We start from the raw sequence: 25,757 nt of genomic DNA, 5'->3' as shown, positions 1-25,757 counted from the left end.
ACACGGAGCTGTATGATCAGGTGGCTTCCGGCTCTAATCTCCGGCGATGGTCTTACAGCGCTGCGTCCTCTAGGCAGAGTCTGTGAGTTCTTTGCAGGGCTGCACATATGAGACACGGGCGGCTGAGGCAGTTAGGGCAGCTCGTGCCTCCGGAGCTGTAACGTGCTGCCGCTCGTGGTATCTTGCTGCCATTTGGCTGTGGGTGTGTGGTGGGCGTGTCCAACGCGTTTCTCCCGGTCGGCCTTCGTCAGGGACCACTGTCCTGTTACCTCTGGTGGCAAAATAGATTGTTGGTTTTGGTCTTATTGGATTGCAGCTAGCACAGTACTGGGGGTAAAGAGGGGGTTAGGGGCAGGCAGTACGGGAAGCCAACTGACGCAATCTCGACTGCCGGCTTACCGACTGTCTAATCCCGGCAAGGTACAAATGACAGGCGTCGAAATCCCATCTGTCATTTTACCTACTTCAGGAGCCTGACACCCAGCTTACCGATCAAAGTTAAGCCGGGCACGTACAGCCGCGAGGGGGGGTGAGGGTTACATTTAGGGCTCCCAGGGCAAACTGAGGGTTAGGCACCCCCCGGGAGGGTTAAGTTTAGGCTAGGGAAAGGGGGGGTTAGGCACCCCTGGGGGGAGGTTAGGGTTGGGCACCCCCCGGGAGGGTTAGGTTTAGGCTAGGGAAAGGGGGGGTTAGACACCCCCCGGGGGGAGGTTAGGGTTAGGCACCCCCCCCGGAAGACTTAGGTTTAGGCAGCGAGGAAGGGGAGGTTAGGGTTAGGCACCCCTAAGGGAGGGTTAGGGGGGGGAAAGATTAGGGTTACTTACCTTAAGCAGCAGTCGGGATCTTTCATCCCTACCGGGAGTGCGCTGTCGGGATTTGAACTGCCGGCCATGCGGCAATACATACCGATCCCGGCAGTACTGGGGTAGAGAGGAGGCAAGTGTAGATAGCAGCTGGGGCTGTACTGGGGGCAAGGAGGAAGTTAGGGACATGCAGTACTGGGGGTATGGATGAGGCAAGTGTAGATAACAGTTGGGGCTGTACTGGGGGCAAGGAAGGGGTTATCAAAACTGGGATTAGGGAAGAAGCAAGGGTAGATAGTCTGTGGGTTTTCATTGGTAGGAACATAGTAGTGAAGCTTAGAAAGATATATTTTTTAATAAAAATGTGGAAAGAAAAAACAATAATATGGGTGTTACTCTAGGTGGTATATTTACTAAAGAGCGGGTGTTTACAAGTGGAGTTGTTGCCCATAACACCTAATCAGATTCTACCTTTCATTTATCTAGCACCTTCTAGAAGATAATAGCTAGAATCTGATAGGTTGCTATGGACAACAACTCTTATAAAAATCAGCATTTAAATATACCCCTACATATGGATCAAGAATAGCAGAGTGGGGTGAAAATTCAAGAGAGGTACATTTATACTACAGTAGAAAGTCAAATAAATCACGATACAACAGAGACATGCATATATACTGTACAGGTTGAGTCTCCCATATCCGTATATTCTAAAAAACGAAATAATCCAAAAAATGCAATATTTCGAGACAGCTGTGATGTCATAACGTGTCATGACGTCACTACTGTCAATAGCCAATAACTAGTGGCATGGGCGTGGCACACACGCTGGACTCCCCCACAGCTCACATCGGACTTCTCGCGACATCCACCGGACCCCCAATCAGCACACGCCAGGCCTTACGTGACACCCGCCAGACTCCCACAGCACCTGCCGGATCCCCCCATCCCCTTCCCAGGTATCCCGAAGTTCGAAAAAATTTAAAATGCTCCTGGTCCCGAGCATTTCGCATATGGGATACTCAACCTGTACCACATACACACAGATTGGAGAGGAAACATTTTAATCTGAGAAAGAATGACAGAAAGAGGGAAATTATGATTTGATTGATGTGAGAAGCTGATAAAGACATTATATAGCGTGTAGGTAATGAGAAGTATGAAGTGTAGGGAAGAGGAGGACGACAGGAGAGCAGACGACAGGATACCCTCCTGGCCGAAGCAATCGACAGGAGAAAAAGAGTCTTAGTAGTCAACCACTTGAGTTCCACCTACTCTAGTGGTTCAAATGGAGGGCCCTGGAGGGCCCGAAGAACCACCGCCAAATCCCAAGGAGCCACTGGGGGAACACAGGGAGGCTGAATCCTGAGAGCACCTTGGAAAAAGGTGCTCTCAGGATTCAGGGGGAGAGAGACTCTGAAGATCTGAGTACCAAGGACGTCTGGGCCAAGCCAGAGCCACCAGCAGAATAGTGCCGCCGTCCTGCTTGAATTTCTGAAGAACTGGAGGAAGCAGGTATATTGGAGGGAATAGATACACAAACTGGAATGTCCACCTCACAGACAGAGCATCCACCAAGCTTGCTTCGGCATCTCTTGTTCTGGACCCGTACACTGGCAACTTGTGATTGTGACAGGAGGCCATGAGGTCCACCTCCGGCAGGCCCCATTTGTCCACAAGGAGTTGAAACACCTCTTGGTGAAGAGACCATTCCCCGGGATGCACATCGTGATGGCTGGGGAAGTTTGCCTCCCAAATGAGGACACCTGGAATGAACACTGCCGAGATGGCCGGAAGGTGGCACTCTGCCCAAGACATTATGCGTGACACCTCTGTCATCGCTGCTCGACTGCGAGTGCCCCCTTGATGGTTGCTGTACGCCACTGTGGTGGCGTTGTCGGACTGAACCTGCACAGCTTTTCCTTGAAGAACGTGACTTGACAACTGGAAAGCCCTGTACACAGCCCGAAGTTCCAGAATGTTGATCTGGAGAATTGCTTCCTCTTGCTGTCCAACGGCCCTGAAGTGAAACTGGACCTGTCACTGCACCCCAACCCTGGAGACTGGCATCTGTTGTCAGAAGAACCCAGTCCGGGATCCAAAATGGTCGACCCCTGGTGAGATAAGATGTCTGAAGCCACCAAGACAGAGACAGGCGCACCTCCGGAGACAACACCAGCATCCGAGTCCTGATCTGGTGTGGTAACCCATTCCATTTGGAAAGAATCAGCCACTGCAGGGGCCTGGAATGGAACTGGGCATATACCACCATGTCGAACGCGGACACCATGGGCCCTAGAACCCGCATTGCCGAGTGAACCAACACCCAGCAACTGTTCAGGCAACTGCGCACCCGCAGTTGTAGGGAGGAGATCTTTTCTGGGGTTAGAAAGATCCTCTGCTGATGAGAATCCAGAAGGGCTCCCAAATGAACCATCCTCTGTGAGGGAATTAGGGAGGACTTTTTCCAATTTATCAGCCACTCGTGCGCTTTCAGACAAGCGATCGTCAGGTGTAGATGTCGTAGAAGTACTTCCGGAGAGCCCGCCAGCAATAGGAGGTCGTCGAGATACGGCAGAAGCCATATACCTTGGCTCCGCAGATGGCCAGCCATGACAGCCATAAATTTGGTGAATTCCCTTGGAGCCATGAAGAGGCCAAAGGGCAGCGCCTGAAACTGGAAGTGTTGCTGCCGTATAGCAAACCGCAGATACCACTGGTCTGAAGGCGCTATGGGAACATGAAGGTAAGCGTCCTGGATGTCCAGGGAGACCATGTAGTCCCCAGGTTCCATAGCCAGAATGACGGAACGCAAAGTTTCCATCCTTAATTTGGGCACTCTGAGGAACTTTTTCAGAGACTTTAGATTGAGGATAGGCCGATGAGACCCATTGGGTTTCTGAACCAGAAACACACAGTAGAGTAGTAACTAGTCCCGCACTGAGAAAGCAGAACTGGAACAATGACCCCTGCTTTCAGCAAGGACTGTATGGCTCCCCGAATCTGCAAGGCCTTGGTTTCGTCCAGAGGAGGACTGGTGCAGAAAAACTGGTGGGAAGGTCTGTGACGAAAGGAGAGGACATATCCCTGAGAGACCACTTCTCGTACCCAAGCATCCATGGTGGTATTGCACCAGTACTGAACGAATTGAAGAAGTCAGCCTCCAACAGGGAGGCCCGTCCCATAAGACTGATGGTTTATCCTCTGGCTTAGTAGTAGGGCGTCTAACGCTCCAAGCTTGTTTCTTAGGCTTAGGGGTTGGCTTGGCCGCCGATTGCCTAGGGAAGGACTGACCTTTGGACTTTCCCTGAGAACGAAAGGACCGAAATGCAGAGGTCCTAGCCTTTGAAAGCGCAGCTGTGATGGCAGAAAAGCTGACTTAGGCTTCGCCAGGGTGTCTACAATTTTGTCCAGGTCTGAGCCAAACAATACAGTATCTCCCCACTGAAGGGCATGGCCTCCAGGCCCTTCTTGGAATCAGCATCTGCCCTCCAGGAGCGTACCCACAGAGTGGCGAGCAGACACAGCTGCGGCCGAGACTCTGGAGGTCAGTAGACTGGCATCCAAAGCCGCCTCACCAATATAGGCTGCAGCATCTCTCATCTGTCCCACTAAAGTTCTCTGAACCTCAAGAGCCTCCTCAGAGAAAGTATCCTTCAGCACACTGGCCCAGCTCTCAATGGCCTTAGCCACCCAGGAGGTAGCCATGGACAGACGGGCCAGGGAGGCTGCTGTGCTGAGCAGCAGCAGTCTCCTCTGCCTGTGCCTGTGCATGGGGAGAGGAGTGATCACACTGAACAATCCCCCTCCCCCACAATGGATTTTCCCCTGGCCAAAGGCTCACGGTGGGCCCCTTTTCAGTGCGCAAATACTTCTTGTTTCTGCTGAGGGGGGCATGGTCAAGCCTCCCACAATTAGGCTACACCCTCCAAACATACACCAGGGCCTGGCCCAGCTCCCTATGTCCCTGCTGGGAGTAGTCACCTGCATGTCACTTGCAGTAAAACCCATTTTGTCTTGTGGGGGTCCTTTACAAAAATATGGAGCATATTAGAGCCTGCACCTCTGTAGTAGTGCCATTCCCAGCTGATACATAACTTCCTAGCGTGACAGTGACGGTGTGGATGAAAGCGCAGGAGTCAATTAGGTCAAATAGATTGCAGGGGTTAAATGCTAGTTAAGATAGATACGAAGGAAATTACAATAGTGAATGCGTGAGATTTAGGCGCTGATGCCAAGTGAGAACTACGCCACTTTCTATACACTAGCGTAACTTGCTTAAAATAATGTTACGTGTGCCCAGAAAGTAAACTAAAGGGGGGCATCCACTACACGATTTTAGCAGGCTATTGAACGATAACGACGTTGTTATCATTCAATCGTCTAAAAATCATTTATAAATCGTGCAGTGTTTGGTGCGCGCTCCCACTGGTCGTTTGATCATCTCGTCAGTCGACTGAACATGCAGGTCAATTTCACTTGATCTATTAAAGATAGTTTGCAAATCGTTCAGATTGAAAGATAAAATTTCAAGGGAAAAAATCAAGGGAAAATCGTTTAGAGATTGGACAGGGAGTAGATCGTCTAGTGGATGTGCCCCTTTAGACATATGTGCAATTGCAGACCTGCACATATCTGGCACTTGCAACGCCTTATTTCTGGAGAGGCAGAAGGGGATGACGGGGACGTAGGTCAGAGCTTATATATGCAAATGAAGCATATGCACCCTAGCAATTATGTGCGTATACTTCTGCCAGATGGCGTATCTTTTGCACCTGGAAGTCAGGTGCAAATGCATGATAATGAGGGTGGAGGGCAAGAGTTCCTAATTGTTTCTGACTGGGTGATCATGGAATCACCTCTTAGTGTTCACTATAGGGCAGTCGCCAGGCGTGGCCAAGGAAAAGGGGCACGTCTTTTTGACGCGTGCCCTTTTTGTCATTCTTGGGGGTGTGTACGGCACTTACGCACATGCCCATCAGCCCCCAAGCACTGCACTGCAGTTTTCCCGACCCACGGGAGACTGTGGCCCGCGGGAGGGGACAGAACCCACAGGCTGTTTCAGTGGGGCGCCGCGCTGGTGGGCAGGGTGCTTTCTGCCATTTAGAAATAGGGCAGGGTGTGGCACCCCGCTGAAACAGCCTAGCGGGAATGCTGCCTCTACACCTAATACCACTGACTTCACTAATTACTGCTACATTAACTGAATGACTTGATGCTTGTTTGTGGCATATTCTGCAATAATACAACGGTTCTTTAGAGGTATGCTAATTTTATATATGTTTACCACAAATACTATCTCACAAGCAAAGTGAATACCTGTAAATGTTTATGTTGCAAAAATGACATTGAAATAGTGTTTTCCTAGGTTTATGCAATTATGTATGCTTAGTCTGCAACTATTAACTTATAAAAACTTAACATGATGTTTATTTAATTTTGCAATTTTCATGCGCAGTAAACCTCTGGCTAATATGCATCCCGGGATAAGTGCCCAGAACTATGGAATAGCACGGCAAGCCCAGAGGGTGCACTTAACACAGATTTTTCCTCACAGCTTCTGGGGCTCACTGCACAGGATAACGGGCAGTAATTGAATAGCTCAGGGCAGAGCAGCAGCCGCACAATAAATCCCGCACCGAACTGTACCTGCCTCTAAGTGGCAAAATAGAAGAAGCAGATATTTAGGAGTTTATATCACCAGTGTTAATTATGACGACAAAAATTTTGACTAATGGTGCGTACACACTGGGCGATTAAAGTGGACGACTGAACGATAACGATATCGTTATCGTTCAGTCGTCCACTTTATCGTCCATTTTTAACACAAAAAAGATGAACGATGACGACGACGCGCGTTCCCGCGGGTCGTTCGTCATCATCGTTCATCGCGCTGACATGCAGGCCAACCTGACGACATCGTCAGGTTGCTGCATGTCAGGGAATGGGTGAGAGAGCCCGGCGCTGAACGATATCGCTAATGATATCGTTCAGCGGCTGTGCTCAATGTCATGAACGACATTGAGCACAGCCTGCCGGGGACACACTAGACGATATCGCTCAGGGAGCATATCGTCTAGTGTGTATGCACCTTAAGAGTAAACGTCAACAACATTTTTTTGAGGACTAAATTGTAACAATAACGATAATATAAACATTTTAATAACGAAAATTACAACGAGATCTGTGTTCAAATTTAAATAAGCGACTAAAACTAAAATCCTTATCAAAATTAACACTGATAATACACACACTACTTTCTATTTTTGAAGTAGGATTATTTTACATTTTTAAAGAACAAGTTGTGTTCTAGGTATTTGCAGAAAATAAATATGACTTGTCAAGAAAATATGATTGTGTTTTGCACTTGTTCGATAAAACTTAAAAACTATAAAACTTAAGGCATTCATTTGTATATATTTAGGAGGAGTACTACGTTAAGTCAGACTCAGTATGCAACACATTCTCAGCCTACTGAGCCTACATTACTAATCACTAAGGTACGCTGACTTCAAGTTCTCAAAGGAATTTTAGAGAAAAGTTCTTCAGTAAAATCCATTACAGTATCAATAAATTGCAAAAATTAGGACTAAAACATTGACTAAAATTAGGCTAAAATAAAAACGGTCCACTGACTAATGCTGGGCATACACGGCCAGATAAAATGTCTGTCAGACCGACAGACATTTTATCTGGCCGGCTGCCAGCCGCAGATGTCGCCGGCATACACTGTGAGATTTCTCTCACAGTGTATTCGGCAGACATCTGCGCTCCGCCCCGGGGGAGGAGACATTTCCCTGTTCCTTCCGTAGGAAGGAACACAGGAAATGTCTGTCTGTCGGCCGCGCTGGGCATACACTGCCCGATGCGGCTGACAGTTTACCGTGTAAATATCGCATCGGACGGGCATGCTGGACAATCCAGCATGCCCGACCAAGCAATATTTAACCCTCGGTTTCCCGCACACACGCTACAATTATCGGAGCGATCCGCCGATATCAGGCGGATCGCCCCGATAATTGTAGCGTGTATGGCCAGCATAAGTCTTGACTAAACAAAGCAAAAAAGAGAGACTAAAATGTGACTTATTGGGTGCTATGGGCACCATCTCTACTTGTAAAAACCTGCACCTTAGTAAATATACTCCTGGACTGCGCTGCAGCCCCACCTCTGGAGCCGCCACTGATAAGGACTTAACACTTTGACTAGGTTTTTTCTTTTTAGAAAATTCACTTGATTTTGTATTTGGATATTGAAAACTTACCTTAATTTGGATTGTAATACCATCCTTCACTTGATTAGCGATTTGGATTTCAAACATGGCAATTGAGTTTTTGATTGTTAATGGAGAGATGGTGCCTCACCAGTGTCCCCATAACAGGAGACTGAGCCTGCCTGTTCTGGTCCCACTCCTATCACATGTATGGCACTCAGCTAGAGGCTAGGGAGGTGAGTGAACTAATCATGAGATACATGGTGGATAACTGGGAGGACTTCTCCATCAAGTCCCATGACAGTGAGGGGGACAACTACACCACCTCCGCTGAGTACCTCCTTTACATGTCACAACCCTTTATGCGAACTGGTGGCGGCTGGGCAACTGTTCGAGTTCATCTTTTAGGTTTACTGCAATGGTGAGCTCTATGAGAGTTTTGGTGCTGAACATTTTCCCGTGAGGAGGCTGCGCTTTAAGCAGAACCTCTTTAAGGGTCACTGCGATGCGTACCTGCCACTTGAACCTCAATAGGTGTCCACCACACCACCAATTCCGAAGCCCAACTCCGCCTCACACACTGCGATGCGTACCTGCCACGTGAACCTCAATAGGTGTCCACCACACCACCAATTCTGAAGCCCGACTCTGCCTCACACCTGTCACAGGCATCATCTCTTCCTATACCCAAGAAGGCTACTGCCAAACATTGTGCCAGATACACGGACACAAAAGGAGGAAGCAACTTCAGAATGCACCAAGGAAATATACTCAGCGTAATCCTGTAGTGCACGGTGCTGCGGTGGTCATGTACCAACAAAATAAAACGGAGGTGAACAGAGATGCGGTGGCCTGGTACCAGCAAGGTCACCCCAAGGTGGACAGAGCAGCATCGTCTCAAGGTCTCGACATGAACAATACCCCAGAGGCATAAAATGAATGAAGCATATAAAAGTTAAGTTAAAATGGGATGAAGGAAATGGAAATAGTAAATATCTAAAGTCTACCCGGGTGAAACCAGGCACATCAGCTAGTTAGAAATATTGTGGTTCTTAGGGTTTTTTATTTTCTATTTATTCATATCCAGGAAGTTATCTCTACTCTTTAGACTTTTTTTATCTGTTTTCTGCCAGATGATCAGTTTCATTTATATAACTATGCATGGATGCCCGTTTATGAATCATCCCAATGTTCTCCCTGTATAACTTTGCCTATAAAGCCAGTGCATTTTACCATATAGAGAGGTATTCAATTAGATACGAAAAGTCGGAACATCTTCGCCTGTCCGACTTTTCGCCTCATTCGCCTGTTTCTGAGGTAAAATCATTTCATGTGCGTCCCCGCTTTTCGCCTAATTCAATTGCAAAACAGGCGAAAACGGAATTAGGCGAATGCGGAACAGGCGAAAAGTACTGAAAGAATTGGGGAAATCAGTCTGTACCCCAGTAAAAGATGCACAAACATAAGAAATCAATATAGATGTGTACTAATAGCCCTAATAAAACTATTTTGCGTACTTAAGTGGTGTAAATTGCTTGCTATTAGCGTCTATGTAAAAGTGGTGAAGAATGGCATTAAGCAGTATTTTTTGGTGAAAATAAGTATTCCAGTCAAATTTGGGGTACTTGAAAATGGGTGCTAGCATATTTTTATGTCTCTAAAGTGAACTTTTAAAAAACGTGAAAAATCCACCTGCTGCATGCACCTGCAATCCCAAAAACACCTGACCCATCCTTGTGGACCCCCAAGAAGACTATTTCGCTACTTTTTATGTTTATCCCCCCACTTTTTGCATTTTTACCCCAAAAATGACATGTTTTTTGGGGTGTTCTTAGTCGTTTCTCCATATTTGCACCCCAAAATAAAGATTTTGCACTTCTTTTCTCCTGCAATTGATTGGAGAATCTTTTTTGGAGAATTCAATGCATCGAGTTTCCGCTTAGGCGAAATTGTTCTGGAATTGAATTTGGCGAAATTTTTTAGGCAAAATATTCTCAAAAAAACAGGCGAAAAAGGGCTTTTCGCCTCGTTTTGAATATGGCCCGTAGTCCTTCTATACAGAAGACCACAATACAAAACTGAAATTGCGTGTCCCATTAATTAAATGGTTTGTCAAGGCACATATGACCTGATAGACCGATAACTGTTCAGGATTGGAATAATGACATACCATGGGAACGCCACTGCAAATTTTGTACACATTTTGACAATAAAAGGTATAATTTACAGATCAAAGACATAATGCAACACAGTTCATTTTTTATGCATAAATAGGTATAACGTCCAAACAACAATTTCATTGTTTATTTGTGATATATATATATATAGAATGACAGAAAAGTAGAATCAAAGCCATATTTTACAGTTGGCTTTAGGTCTTGAATGTATGTAACACTAACTGTCTTAATGTAAAAACATGTATAACTAAACATTTTCTTACACAAAGTTACAAAGTTATATTTTTTTAAGTTAAACACTATTCCAAAATGCTAGGAAAAAAATCCCTTAATTAAAAACACTGTGCTGGAAACACAACTCACTATAATAACTCCTGACACATGAAATAGTACTTCCGTCTTAAAGTTGGCTTAAGACTCAGACATAGATATTGCTGACATAGATATTGATTTTATTATACGTCAATGCGCGTGCGCAAGACCCGGAGCGAGAGAGAAATTCTCTCGCTCCGGGGCTCGTTACAAACAGGGCGGCTGTCGATGTTGATCGACAGCTCGCCCCGTTTTGTAGGCGGGGAGGGGGGGGTGGCTGGCCAAACGGAGGCGTTCCTGAAGGAACGCCTGCCGATTGTGGGCGGCTCTACTGACATCACGAGTGATGTCAGTAGTGAGCTTCCTGTTCTATTAGAGCAGGAAGCTCACTGGGGCTTTCGGCAGACGAAACCCTACCACAAGGGTCTCGTCGCAAGCCCGATGGTCGCGATGGTCGTGACCACCGCGACCATCACCTGGCCGCTCGCTAAAGCTGTGGGTGGTCACCCACAGCTTAGCGAGCAGCCAGGAGGCTGGGTTTTTTAAAACAAAGCAGTCGCCCTGATTCAGAGCGAGCGCTCGCTTTTTGTGAGCAGCTCTGAATCAGGCCCATAGTTTCATGTTTCATCCTCATGTTAGTTCAGACCAGTTTCCCCCTTGATGCACAGCTCCTGATTTAGAGGTCGGTGCTAGATGCGAGCGCCCAATGTTTTACTTTTACTTTAGCAGTAACCAATGGGACGCATTTACAGTACGTCTGAGAAGCATTGTGCATACATCCTGATGGTTACCGCTAGGGGAAGCATATCAAAATTGCAGAATGTTGATCTGGAGAATTGCTTCCTCTTGCTGTCCAACGGCCCTGAAGTGAAACTGGACCTGTCACTGCACCCCAACCCTGGAGACTGGCATCTGTTGTCAGAAGAACCCAGTCCGGGATCCAAAATGGTCGACCCCTGGTGAGATAAGATGTCTGAAGCCACCAAGACAGAGACAGGCGCACCTCCGGAGACAACACCAGCATCCGAGTCCTGATCTGGTGTGGTAACCCATTCCATTTGGAAAGAATCAGCCACTGCAGGGGCCTGGAATGGAACTGGGCATATACCACCATGTCGAACGCGGACACCATGGGCCCTAGAACCCGCATTGCCGAGTGAACCAACACCCAGCAACTGTTCAGGCAACTGCGCACCCGCAGTTGTAGGGAGGAGATCTTTTCTGGGGTTAGAAAGATCCTCTGCTGATGAGAATCCAGAAGGGCTCCCAAATGAACCATCCTCTGTGAGGGAATTAGGGAGGACTTTTTCCAATTTATCAGCCACTCGTGCGCTTTCAGACAAGCGATCGTCAGGTGTAGATGTCGTAGAAGTACTTCCGGAGAGCCCGCCAGCAATAGGAGGTCGTCGAGATACGGCAGAAGCCATATACCTTGGCTCCGCAGATGGCCAGCCATGACAGCCATAAATTTGGTGAATTCCCTTGGAGCCATGAAGAGGCCAAAGGGCAGCGCCTGAAACTGGAAGTGTTGCTGCCGTATAGCAAACCGCAGATACCACTGGTCTGAAGGCGCTATGGGAACATGAAGGTAAGCGTCCTGGATGTCCAGGGAGACCATGTAGTCCCCAGGTTCCATAGCCAGAATGACGGAACGCAAAGTTTCCATCCTTAATTTGGGCACTCTGAGGAACTTTTTCAGAGACTTTAGATTGAGGATAGGCCGATGAGACCCATTGGGTTTCTGAACCAGAAACACACAGTAGAGTAGTAACTAGTCCCGCACTGAGAAAGCAGAACTGGAACAATGACCCCTGCTTTCAGCAAGGACTGTATGGCTCCCCGAATCTGCAAGGCCTTGGTTTCGTCCAGAGGAGGACTGGTGCAGAAAAACTGGTGGGAAGGTCTGTGACGAAAGGAGAGGACATATCCCTGAGAGACCACTTCTCGTACCCAAGCATCCATGGTGGTATTGCACCAGTACTGAACGAATTGAAGAAGTCAGCCTCCAACAGGGAGGCCCGTCCCATAAGACTGATGGTTTATCCTCTGGCTTAGTAGTAGGGCGTCTAACGCTCCAAGCTTGTTTCTTAGGCTTAGGGGTTGGCTTGGCCGCCGATTGCCTAGGGAAGGACTGACCTTTGGACTTTCCCTGAGAACGAAAGGACCGAAATGCAGAGGTCCTAGCCTTTGAAAGCGCAGATGCTGATGGCAGAAAAGCTGACTTAGGCTTCGCCAGGGTGTCTACAATTTTGTCCAGGTCTGAGCCAAACAATACAGTATCTCCCCACTGAAGGGCATGGCCTCCAGGCCCTTCTTGGAATCAGCATCTGCCCTCCAGGAGCGTACCCACAGAGTGGCGAGCAGACACAGCTGCGGCCGAGACTCTGGAGGTCAGTAGACTGGCATCCAAAGCCGCCTCACCAATATAGGCTGCAGCATCTCTCATCTGTCCCACTAAAGTTCTCTGAACCTCAAGAGCCTCCTCAGAGAAAGTATCCTTCAGCACACTGGCCCAGCTCTCAATGGCCTTAGCCACCCAGGAGGTAGCCATGGACAGACGGGCCAGGGAGGCTGCTGTGCTGAGCAGCAGCAGTCTCCTCTGCCTGTGCCTGTGCATGGGGAGAGGAGTGATCACACTGAACAATCCCCCTCCCCCACAATGGATTTTCCCCTGGCCAAAGGCTCACGGTGGGCCCCTTTTCAGTGCGCAAATACTTCTTGTTTCTGCTGAGGGGGGCATGGTCAAGCCTCCCACAATTAGGCTACACCCTCCAAACATACACCAGGGCCTGGCCCAGCTCCCTATGTCCCTGCTGGGAGTAGTCACCTGCATGTCACTTGCAGTAAAACCCATTTTGTCTTGTGGGGGTCCTTTACAAAAATATGGAGCATATTAGAGCCTGCACCTCTGTAGTAGTGCCATTCCCAGCTGATACATAACTTCCTAGCGTGACAGTGACGGTGTGGATGAAAGCGCAGGAGTCAATTAGGTCAAATAGATTGCAGGGGTTAAATGCTAGTTAAGATAGATACGAAGGAAATTACAATAGTGAATGCGTGAGATTTAGGCGCTGATGCCAAGTGAGAACTACGCCACTTTCTATACACTAGCGTAACTTGCTTAAAATAATGTTACGTGTGCCCAGAAAGTAAACTAAAGGGGGGCATCCACTACACGATTTTAGCAGGCTATTGAACGATAACGACGTTGTTATCATTCAATCGTCTAAAAATCATTTATAAATCGTGCAGTGTTTGGTGCGCGCTCCCACTGGTCGTTTGATCATCTCGTCAGTCGACTGAACATGCAGGTCAATTTCACTTGATCTATTAAAGATAGTTTGCAAATCGTTCAGATTGAAAGATAAAATTTCAAGGGAAAAAATCAAGGGAAAATCGTTTAGAGATTGGACAGGGAGTAGATCGTCTAGTGGATGTGCCCCTTTAGACATATGTGCAATTGCAGACCTGCACATATCTGGCACTTGCAACGCCTTATTTCTGGAGAGGCAGAAGGGGATGACGGGGACGTAGGTCAGAGCTTATATATGCAAATGAAGCATATGCACCCTAGCAATTATGTGCGTATACTTCTGCCAGATGGCGTATCTTTTGCACCTGGAAGTCAGGTGCAAATGCATGATAATGAGGGTGGAGGGCAAGAGTTCCTAATTGTTTCTGACTGGGTGATCATGGAATCACCTCTTAGTGTTCACTATAGGGCAGTCGCCAGGCGTGGCCAAGGAAAAGGGGCACGTCTTTTTGACGCGTGCCCTTTTTGTCATTCTTGGGGGTGTGTACGGCACTTACGCACATGCCCATCAGCCCCCAAGCACTGCACTGCAGTTTTTCCGACCCACGGGAGACTGTGGCCCGCGGGAGGGGACAGAACCCACAGGCTGTTTCAGTGGGGCGCCGCGCTGGTGGGCAGGGTGCTTTCTGCCATTTAGAAATAGGGCAGGGTGTGGCACCCCGCTGAAACAGCCTAGCGGGAATGCTGCCTCTACACCTAATACCACTGACTTCACTAATTACTGCTACATTAACTGAATGACTTGATGCTTGTTTGTGGCATATTCTGCAATAATACAACGGTTCTTTAGAGGTATGCTAATTTTATATATGTTTACCACAAATACTATCTCACAAGCAAAGTGAATACCTGTAAATGTTTATGTTGCAAAAATGACATTGAAATAGTGTTTTCCTAGGTTTATGCAATTATGTATGCTTAGTCTGCAACTATTAACTTATAAAAACTTAACATGATGTTTATTTAATTTTGCAATTTTCATGCGCAGTAAACCTCTGGCTAATATGCATCCCGGGATAAGTGCCCAGAACTATGGAATAGCACGGCAAGCCCAGAGGGTGCACTTAACACAGATTTTTCCTCACAGCTTCTGGGGCTCACTGCACAGGATAACGGGCAGTAATTGAATAGCTCAGGGCAGAGCAGCAGCCGCACAATAAATCCCGCACCGAACTGTACCTGCCTCTAAGTGGCAAAATAGAAGAAGCAGATATTTAGGAGTTTATATCACCAGTGTTAATTATGACGACAAAAATTTTGACTAATGGTGCGTACACACTGGGCGATTAAAGTGGACGACTGAACGATAACGATATCGTTATCGTTCAGTCGTCCACTTTATCGTCCATTTTTAACACAAAAAAGATGAACGATGACGACGACGCGCGTTCCCGCGGGTCGTTCGTCATCATCGTTCATCGCGCTGACATGCAGGCCAACCTGACGACATCGTCAGGTTGCTGCATGTCAGGGAATGGGTGAGAGAGCCCGGCGCTGAACGATATCGCTAATGATATCGTTCAGCGGCTGTGCTCAATGTCATGAACGACATTGAGCACAGCCTGCCGGGGACACACTAGACGATATCGCTCAGGGAGCATATCGTCTAGTGTGTATGCACCTTAAGAGTAAACGTCAACAACATTTTTTTGAGGACTAAATTGTAACAATAACGATAATATAAACATTTTAATAACGAAAATTACAACGAGATCTGTGTTCAAATTTAAATAAGCGACTAAAACTAAAATCCTTATCAAAATTAACACTGATAATACACACACTACTTTCTATTTTTGAAGTAGGATTATTTTACATTTTTAAAGAACAAGTTGTGTTCTAGGTATTTGCAGAAAATAAATATGACTTGTCAAGAAAATATGATTGTGTTTTGCACTTGTTCGATAAAACTTAAAAACTATAAAACTTAAGGCATTAATTTGTATATATTTAGGAGGAGTACTACGTTAAGTCAGACTCAGTATGCAACACATTCTCAGCCTACTGAGCCTACATTACTAATCACTAAGGTACGCTGACTTCAAGTTCTCAAAGGAATTTTAGAGAAAAGTTCTTCAGTAAAATCCATTACAGTATCAATAAATTGCAAAAATTAGGACTAAAACATTGACTAAAATTAGGCTAAAATAAAAACGGTCCACTGACTAATGCTGGGCATACACGGCCAGATAAAATGTCTGTCAGACCGACAGACATTTTATCTGGCCGGCTGCCAGCCGCAGATGTCGCCGGCATACACTGTGAGATTTCTCTCACAGTGTATTCGGCAGACATCTGCGCTCCGCCCCGGGGGAGGAGACATTTCCCTGTTCCTTCCGTAGGAAGGAACACAGGAAATGTCTGTCTGTCGGCCGCGCTGGGCATACACTGCCCGATGCGGCTGACAGTTTACCGTGTAAATATCGCATCGGACGGGCATGCTGGACAATCCAGCATGCCCGACCAAGCAATATTTAACCCTCGGTTTCCCGCACACACGCTACAATTATCGGAGCGATCCGCCGATATCAGGCGGATCGCCCCGATAATTGTAGCGTTTATGGCCAGCATAAGTCTTGACTAAACAAAGCAAAAAAGAGAGACTAAAATGTGACTTATTGGGTGCTATGGGCACCATCTCTACTTGTAAAAACCTGCACCTTAGTAAATATACTCCTGGACTGCGCTGCAGCCCCACCTCTGGAGCCGCCACTGATAAGGACTTAACACTTTGACTAGGTTTTTTCTTTTTAGAAAATTCACTTGATTTTGTATTTGGATATTGAAAACTTACCTTAATTTGGATTGTAATACCATCCTTCACTTGATTAGCGATTTGGATTTCAAACATGGCAATTGAGTTTTTGATTGTTAATGGAGAGATGGTGCCTCACCAGTGTCCCCATAACAGGAGACTGAGCCTGCCTGTTCTGGTCCCACTCCTATCACATGTATGGCACTCAGCTAGAGGCTAGGGAGGTGAGTGAACTAATCATGAGATACATGGTGGATAACTGGGAGGACTTCTCCATCAAGTCCCATGACAGTGAGGGGGACAACTACACCACCTCCGCTGAGTACCTCCTTTACATGTCACAACCCTTTATGCGAACTGGTGGCGGCTGGGCAACTGTTCGAGTTCATCTTTTAGGTTTACTGCAATGGTGAGCTCTATGAGAGTTTTGGTGCTGAACATTTTCCCGTGAGGAGGCTGCGCTTTAAGCAGAACCTCTTTAAGGGTCACTGCGATGCGTACCTGCCACTTGAACCTCAATAGGTGTCCACCACACCACCAATTCCGAAGCCCAACTCCGCCTCACACACTGCGATGCGTACCTGCCACGTGAACCTCAATAGGTGTCCACCACACCACCAATTCTGAAGCCCGACTCTGCCTCACACCTGTCACAGGCATCATCTCTTCCTATACCCAAGAAGGCTACTGCCAAACATTGTGCCAGATACACGGACACAAAAGGAGGAAGCAACTTCAGAATGCACCAAGGAAATATACTCAGCGTAATCCTGTAGTGCACGGTGCTGCGGTGGTCATGTACCAACAAAATAAAACGGAGGTGAACAGAGATGCGGTGGCCTGGTACCAGCAAGGTCACCCCAAGGTGGACAGAGCAGCATCGTCTCAAGGTCTCGACATGAACAATACCCCAGAGGCATAAAATGAATGAAGCATATAAAAGTTAAGTTAAAATGGGATGAAGGAAATGGAAATAGTAAATATCTAAAGTCTACCCGGGTGAAACCAGGCACATCAGCTAGTTAGAAATATTGTGGTTCTTAGGGTTTTTTATTTTCTATTTATTCATATCCAGGAAGTTATCTCTACTCTTTAGACTTTTTTTATCTGTTTTCTGCCAGATGATCAGTTTCATTTATATAACTATGCATGGATGCCCGTTTATGAATCATCCCAATGTTCTCCCTGTATAACTTTGCCTATAAAGCCAGTGCATTTTACCATATAGAGAGGTATTCAATTAGATAGGAAAAGTCGGAACATCTTCGCCTGTCCGACTTTTCGCCTCATTCGCCTGTTTCTGAGGTAAAATCATTTCATGTGCGTCCCCGCTTTTCGCCTAATTCAATTGCAAAACAGGCGAAAACGGAATTAGGCGAATGCGGAACAGGCGAAAAGTACTGAAAGAATTGGGGAAATCAGTCTGTACCCCAGTAAAAGATGCACAAACATAAGAAATCAATATAGATGTGTACTAATAGCCCTAATAAAACTATTTTGCGTACTTAAGTGGTGTAAATTGCTTGCTATTAGCGTCTATGTAAAAGTGGTGAAGAATGGCATTAAGCAGTATTTTTTGGTGAAAATAAGTATTCCAGTCAAATTTGGGGTACTTGAAAATGGGTGCTAGCATATTTTTATGTCTCTAAAGTGAACTTTTAAAAAACGTGAAAAATCCACCTGCTGCATGCACCTGCAATCCCAAAAACACCTGACCTATCCTTGTGGACCCCCAAGAAGACTATTTCGCTACTTTTTATGTTTATCCCCCCACTTTTTGCATTTTTACCCCAAAAATGACATGTTTTTTGGGGTGTTCTTAGTCGTTTCTCCATATTTGCACCCCAAAATAAAGATTTTGCACTTCTTTTCTCCTGCAATTGATTGGAGAATCTTTTTTGGAGAATTCAATGCATCGAGTTTCCGCTTAGGCGAAATTGTTCTGGAATTGAATTTGGCGAAATTTTTTAGGCAAAATATTCTCAAAAAAACAGGCGAAAAAGGGCTTTTCGCCTCGTTTTGAATATGGCCCATAGTCCTTCTATACAGAAGACCACAATACAAAACTGAAATTGCGTGTCCTATTAATTAAATGGTTTGTCAAGGCACATATGACCTGATAGACCGATAACTGTTCAGGATTGGAATAATGACATACCATGGGAACGCCACTGCAAATTTTGTACACATTTTGACAATAAAAGGTATAATTTACAGATCAAAGACATAATGCAACACAGTTCATTTTTTATGCATAAATAGGTATAACGTCCAAACAACAATTTCATTGTTTATTTGTGATATATATATATATAGAATGACAGAAAAGTAGAATCAAAGCCATATTTTACAGTTGGCTTTAGGTCTTGAATGTATGTAACACTAACTGTCTTAATGTAAAAACATGTATAACTAAACATTTTCTTACACAAAGTTACAAAGTTATATTTTTTTAAGTTAAACACTATTCCAAAATGCTAGGAAAAAAATCCCTTAATTAAAAACACTGTGCTGGAAACACAACTCACTATAATAACTCCTGACACATGAAATAGTACTTCCGTCTTAAAGTTGGCTTAAGACTCAGACATAGATATTGCTGACATAGATATTGATTTTATTATACGTCAATGCGCGTGCGCAAGACCCGGAGCGAGAGAGAAATTCTCTCGCTCCGGGGCTCGCTACAAACAGGGCGGCTGTCGATGTTGATCGACAGCTCGCCCCGTTTTGTAGGCGGGGAGGGGGGTGGCTGGCCAAACGGAGGCGTTCCTGAAGGAACGCCTGCCGATTGTGGGCGGCTCTACTGACATCACGAGTGATGTCAGTAGTGAGCTTCCTGTTCTATTAGAGCAGGAAGCTCACTGGGGCTTTCGGCAGACGAAACCCTACCACAAGGGTCTCGTCGCAAGCCCGATGGTCGCGATGGTCGTGACCACCGCGACCATCACCTGGCCGCTCGCTAAAGCTGTGGGTGGTCACCCACAGCTTAGCGAGCAGCCAGGAGGCTGGGTTTTTTAAAACAAAGCAGTCGCCCTGATTCAGAGCGAGCGCTCGCTTTTTGTGAGCAGCTCTGAATCAGGCCCATAGTTTCATGTTTCATCCTCATGTTAGTTCAGACCAGTTTCCCCCTTGATGCACAGCTCCTGATTTAGAGGTCGGTGCTAGATGCGAGCGCCCAATGTTTTACTTTTACTTTAGCAGTAACCAATGGGACGCATTTACAGTACGTCTGAGAAGCATTGTGCATACATCCTGATGGTTACCGCTAGGGGAAGCATATCAAAATTGCATGAATATGGGAGTTTCTGGGCAGCAGAGGGCGCGTTGGTGTCAGGGGCTGCGTCTAAAGATACAGTTTCACTGACACCGGTGGCCATAGACTCACAGACATTCTGCACCTGCCATATCCAGGTGCAGTGTCCTATGGTGCAGCAGGTAGATCTACCAATAGTGCGTCTTTCTACGCACATCAGCATATGCACGCTATTGCCGGTGGGTGTCTCAATAGGACACCTATTAGCCGCGACATTACCATACAGGCACCGCTCTACACTACTGCGCCAACACAATGGAGATGCAGTTGGTACAAACAATTTGTAAGTAGGGAACCCACCCTGCTATAGGTGTTCAGCTCTAGTTTAGATAACAGCTGCAATTTTTGGCTGACATTTTCCATGACCCTTGCCTTGTGCCAATACTTTTATATTAAACTACATCATTTTGATATTTCCTCAACACCCTCCAGCAATCCGTATACGTACTTGATTGTCCTCCTCCTCCACCACAGAGTTGTTAAGCAGGGCACACAATGCTTCAATAGATGATGCAGGAGAGAATTCATCCAGACCTTTTTCCATGTCCAAACTACAGCCATAGATTGATGAGAAGAATGAAAAAAAGAAAAGGAAAATAAAACTAATAAAAGAGAGGTAAGGTCAAGTTCCAAAAAGTTATTTCTGTGGGGACCAGCCTGCATAGCATGTATTTACAACAGACATTATATTTCCTATTTATAAACTACAGCAAATATCTTTACACATGCTTTGCTATGCATACTCCATTTTCTGATAGGACTGGTTGTATGCTGAATTATTCCTAAACTTTAGATTGTACAATACTATCAGAACAGGAACATCATTCATTGAACCCCTGGAACATTCATTCTGATTTCACTACCACAAGAGCACAAGGGACAATGATGTCAGGGTTAAAGTAACAAACCAATTGGGCCAATTTAAAGGTGGACGGGGACGCGTCCGCTTATATTGATGGTCGCCCATCTGCGACTGTGCCCGGTGTACACCCATGCATACCAATGTGCATGGACTGAGATGCAAACCGTCAGCGTCCATAGGCGCTGAAATACTGATCGGTGTGCCTTTAGACGCACCATTAGTCGCACTATAGAAACTTGCACCAGCCTTATGTCAGGTGCAATTTCACCATCCGTATATGGCCGCCTATGTGAAAGGTTGATGTTCTGTGCACACAATCACTTTCATCAACACGCCCACAACACGCCCACAAGAAGACTCATAATCAAGCCCTAAAAATGTAATTTTAAGCAGAAACTTTGCCACTGATTGTCAATGGTTTTGCTATCTATGGCGGAGGGCCTGTGTTTCTCAGCAATCGATGGCAGAAATGCAGCAATTGTTTTTTTTCCGTTGCGGTGCGTTACGCTTAACACTGCCCCCAATGTGCCCCTGAAACTCAGGGATGTCGCAACTGTTTTTGGAGCGTTTCTCAGCCTGTGACTGCGATCCCGTACGCAGTTGGGAAGTCTCTAGCGTCTCAGTTCAGAAGGCCACTCTGAGTAATTAAAGGTTTACTCAAAACTGCGATAATCAACTGCATATGAGGCTGCATCTTTGTACACACGCAGTTGGATTTGTGAAGCCACCGGTGGGCGTCTCAAAGCAAATCCTGGCGGCTGTAACATTTGCATATTTTTTCCAAAGTCACTGCGTACAAAGACTCAGTCGCGACAGGATTTGTGTCCATCTCTGAATCAGGCCCTAAGGACCTAAGCAGCAGCGCTGTCGGACGCAGTGGAGCAAAAAATTTTCTCTGCGCATGTGTTACGGTTTTGTTTGTACAGCGTTGCAGACAAAATTTAGATGCATGGTAGCAGACATGTTCCCGGACAGTGAAGGGGGCAGTAACTGGGGGGTGGCTAAAGAGACATGTTCCATCGGGGATAATTCAGAGTTGGGAGCAAAGCACACAAATAGGATCAAATTTGCACCTTGGTGATACCATGTTGAACTACATGTTTGGCGGATTAAAATGTGCAGAGAGATTTAGAGTTGGAAGAGTGTGTCCTATCTGAACTCTAAATTGCAGTGTTAAACCAAGCAGTCCAGTATTTGTGGGCTACATGCATTTATACTGCATGAAAAACATATATTTGCCTCCCCGTGCATGGCATCATTGTTTGTCCAGGTGCAAGGGGAAGACCTTCGGGGGCTACTGAAATGTATTGAGTAGGTAGTTGTCCAATTTTACAAAGTCATGGCAGTAATGGGACATTAGAACTGGCATAATTGAACTTATTACATTTGTACTTCTTATTACATTGCTAGAATTGTGCCTACAAATGCACCCTGAATGGTTTAAAAATAGTCATATTGTGGTGAACATAGGCTATGTGGTCACTGAACCACAAAGTCCATCCCCCCAAAAATTGTGCTACTTGAAGCTCATTTAGGTATCTTATTGTGCCGTGTCTTGGGAGAACATGGAGTAAGACATAGTTAGCCTTCTCTCCCGACATATCCTTGGATAAAATCCTCTACCAGAGATTTAGTACTATACCCTCACTATTGTTTGTCGTTGCCTAAGCACTCACCCAAATCACTTTGGTGTAGACTGTTGAGAAGCAGGATCAGGCCTTTCGGTGTGCATCTGCCCCTCAGATAGGAAAGCGTACAGATGTCCGAGATCACTCAAGAAAAGTGTCTGGTTTGCAGAATCTTGTAGTTAATGGTGACTGGAGGAGTAAGGTGGGGTAAAGTGGTATCCTTGCAACAATCCTTCTGTAAATAGAGTGCGCTGAAGGCGTGAAAACTTACCTTCCTGATGTCCGCCTCTGCCATAGTGTGCACCTCCTCTCCAAGAACAGAGAGTGTGCAGAACAATCCTGAGGAAGCTCCACTGATATGGTACTTCTCTATGGAAAGTGGAGAACCTGAAGAGCTGCCTATCAGAAAGCACTCGGCTCAAATATGTGAGCTTCTTTGCAGTATAGGCATGCTATTTCAATAAATATTACCTGTACAGGCACCATACTGCAGAAAGAAAATGACAAAACAGCTCTAATAATCATGGTCATATTGTGGTTGGTATTAAGCTAACCTTTGTTTGCACCACTGCAGTGAGTTTACTGTGCAAAGCTTCTTACCACTTGGTAAAATATTTATTTTGAGACACTATTCAGCACATATGCAGTTGTTTAAAGACACGTACAAGTTTTCTTCTGCATCCTCTATGTTATGTAAACAAGCACAAAATCCTTGAGTTAATCAAACATTGCAATGGTCTGTAGATAGAGGTCATAACTGGTTGAAATTGCCTGAAACATAGTGGTGGGCTTTGGATAGAGGGAAGCCTGTCAAATATGGGCAAAACTAGGCAAGCTGCGGATTATGTGAGATAGCTTGAAAGACATCACTGTTCCTTTTATGTGTCTAATCTTGGAGACACATCAGCACCCTAAAGGGGCCTATCCATTAGCAGATAAATTTGAACGATGAACGATTTATTGTTCAGTCGTTCAATTTATCTGCTAATGGATAGGCTCTGAACGATAAAAATGCGCACTTCCGAGGCCGACAAATTTGGTCTTTTGTCTCTCCAACATGTTGGTCAATTATCGTTTATCGCTAACAGATATTAGAAATATCTGTCGCGGTATACGACGGACGAACGATTTTTTTAATGAAAATGAATAGAAACATAAAAAAAAATCCACTCCCAGAATGATGTCTTACAATATCATTCGTCGTTTGCAAAAATCTGTCATGTACATCACAGATATCTGTCACAGCAGCCCAAGGAATTTTCAAAAGATAAATCTTTTGTCTTTCAGAAAGATCTGCTAATGGATAGGCCCCTTTAACAATAATATTCCGCCTCTGCAGAACGTACAACTTTTTCAGCAGGTACTGTAGTTGACCTTCTTTCCAACAAGTCCTAAGTACAGTTGGATCTATCTCTAATTTGATCTAAAAAAAAACATACAATAAAGAGAGGGCAACTTGCTGTATATGGGCCTGATTCAGAGCCACTCGTAAGCGGCCGCTCGTTCGCTCCGAGCGATGTTTGCCCAACTGCGCATGCGTACGGATCGTTATACGCATGCGCGAACCAGTCAGTGCGGCCGAAATTCATGTGCTCGCAAATAGCGAATGCCTGATAATTTGAGTGACAGAATGAGGCGTATGAGGGTGGTAACAGGGGAAGGTGCTTGAAAATGGGGAGTGGAGATCCGACCGCAGGCGTGCTTAAAGGTCAAAAACAGGCGTTTTATGGGTGTGCATAATTAAAACAGCAGCAGTCATTGACCACGTCACTGGGTTATTTAATAGCCAGAAATGCTCGCAAAATTGTGGTAGCAAAAACCAACCCCAAGAATAGCGAGCAGTTCATACCCTGGTCGATGTACTCGATTAATCTAATAAATAGCGGACATGACGTAGGATGCGAGCGGCCAGGGGGCGTAGTTTCCCAAAAAACGTCCGCAAGTTTAGTTCGCTCGTTCAGACCTAGAGGCTTGAACAGACCGCAAACAGCGAACGGTTCATTTGAATAGCCACCCCTATTTTCTGGACGAGCGAGCGCTAATTGCGTCCGGCTCTGAATCAGGCCATATATGATTATTATGAATATTGCATTTTTATAATTATACTAGCGTTTGCCCGCAGCTTCGCTTGCGTGGATGTCTGTTATTGCTCAGCGGAACTAAGTTTACAAAGACAGTAGTGGCACCTAATATTGTGATGTATATTTTATATTGTAGACATTGATAACAAGATGTCTTTGTAAACAATATTTGTAGTTTCTCCTTCAGGGATTAACACAAAAAGATGCTTGGGGCTACTAATTTGTGAGCAAGCCACTGAAAGGTTGCAAGTAACATGAGCAGCGACTCAATTATATGTAGTATTTGTCTTGGTGTGCCATCTACTGGGTTGACATGTATACTGCAACTTCATGAGTCAAGATAAGCTGCCCAATTAGTGCTTAATATATAGTTGAATTTTCCTGCGAAATAGATCTTGAGATATAGATCTATGTATTTATATATGAATACATATATAACTGTTTATGTTCGGGGAGTGCAATATTTTATATATAGAGAGAGAGAGAGAGAGAGAGAACAGATTACTGGCACTCACTTGATGGTTGAGCTTGTGAATACTTGCTGGGGTGCTCACCTTGGGTGATTAGCCCCTCCATATAACCACACACGACAAAAAGCGGCACTCCCAGACCAACATTACTTTGAGAAAAAATTGTGCTTTTACTGTGCAACGTTTCGGGGTTACTACCCCTTCCTCAGGACACACCTGTGTGTAAAAGCACTATTTTTTTCTCAAAGTAATGTTGGTCTGGGAGTGCCGCTTTTTGTTGTGTGTGGCTATATTTTATATAAAAATATATATATATAAATAAAACAAATCCAGGGGTGCACTCACCAGTCTTCATACAAAAAGATATTTATTCATGTCCAAATTGATAAATAGCAGCATCGACGTTTCGGTCCTGTGCTTGGACCTTTGTCAAGATACAATTCAAAAATGACCTGCACACTGTTATATACCCACCCACAAACTGAGTCCCACCCCCTAATTGCCCAGATGAATCACCTGTAGACACATCAAAATCCACAGACCTCAATCGCTAAATATAGTCTACAATCACAGCAGTGGACATGCCTCTTAGTCCTCCTACCTTGCAATGCAAAGCCCCATGACACAGGGCTCCGTCCTGTAAGTCCCGCTGAGCCATCGGGGCAGGGTGCGTTCCACCGCCCTCAACCTTCCTGTCAGTGGAACGCACAGCTCCCCGTCACCTAGACAACTAATGACCACATCCTGTACTCGCGCCCAGTGACAGGCAAAACCAGTCAACTGAGCGTGTACCCACTGTGGTATATTGTTCGACTCATTCCCCATTG

The 25,757-nt window shown here is 45.6% G+C and overlaps 1 protein-coding gene across 2 annotated transcripts in view; it reads right to left on the bottom strand.

Moving 5' to 3' along the window:
* Positions 1-25,757, bottom strand: part of DNAAF6 (dynein axonemal assembly factor 6) — a 179,172-nt gene that overhangs the window by 36,642 nt on the left and 116,773 nt on the right. For both annotated transcript variants that reach the window (XM_088444298.1, XM_088444299.1), the window contains one exon: positions 20,338-20,440. In XM_088444298.1, the coding sequence (XP_088300424.1) occupies positions 20,338-20,440 (103 nt within the window). The remainder of the gene's footprint in view (positions 1-20,337; positions 20,441-25,757) is intronic.

The sequence above is a fragment of the Taudactylus pleione genome, unplaced genomic scaffold (genome assembly GCF_031769625.1).
Source record: "Taudactylus pleione unplaced genomic scaffold, aTauple2 ptg000352l, whole genome shotgun sequence".
NCBI classification, from domain to species: Eukaryota; Metazoa; Chordata; class Amphibia; order Anura; family Myobatrachidae; genus Taudactylus; species Taudactylus pleione.
The sequence above is the reverse complement of the archived record's forward strand: the minus strand, read 5'-3'. Positions and strand labels throughout refer to the sequence as shown.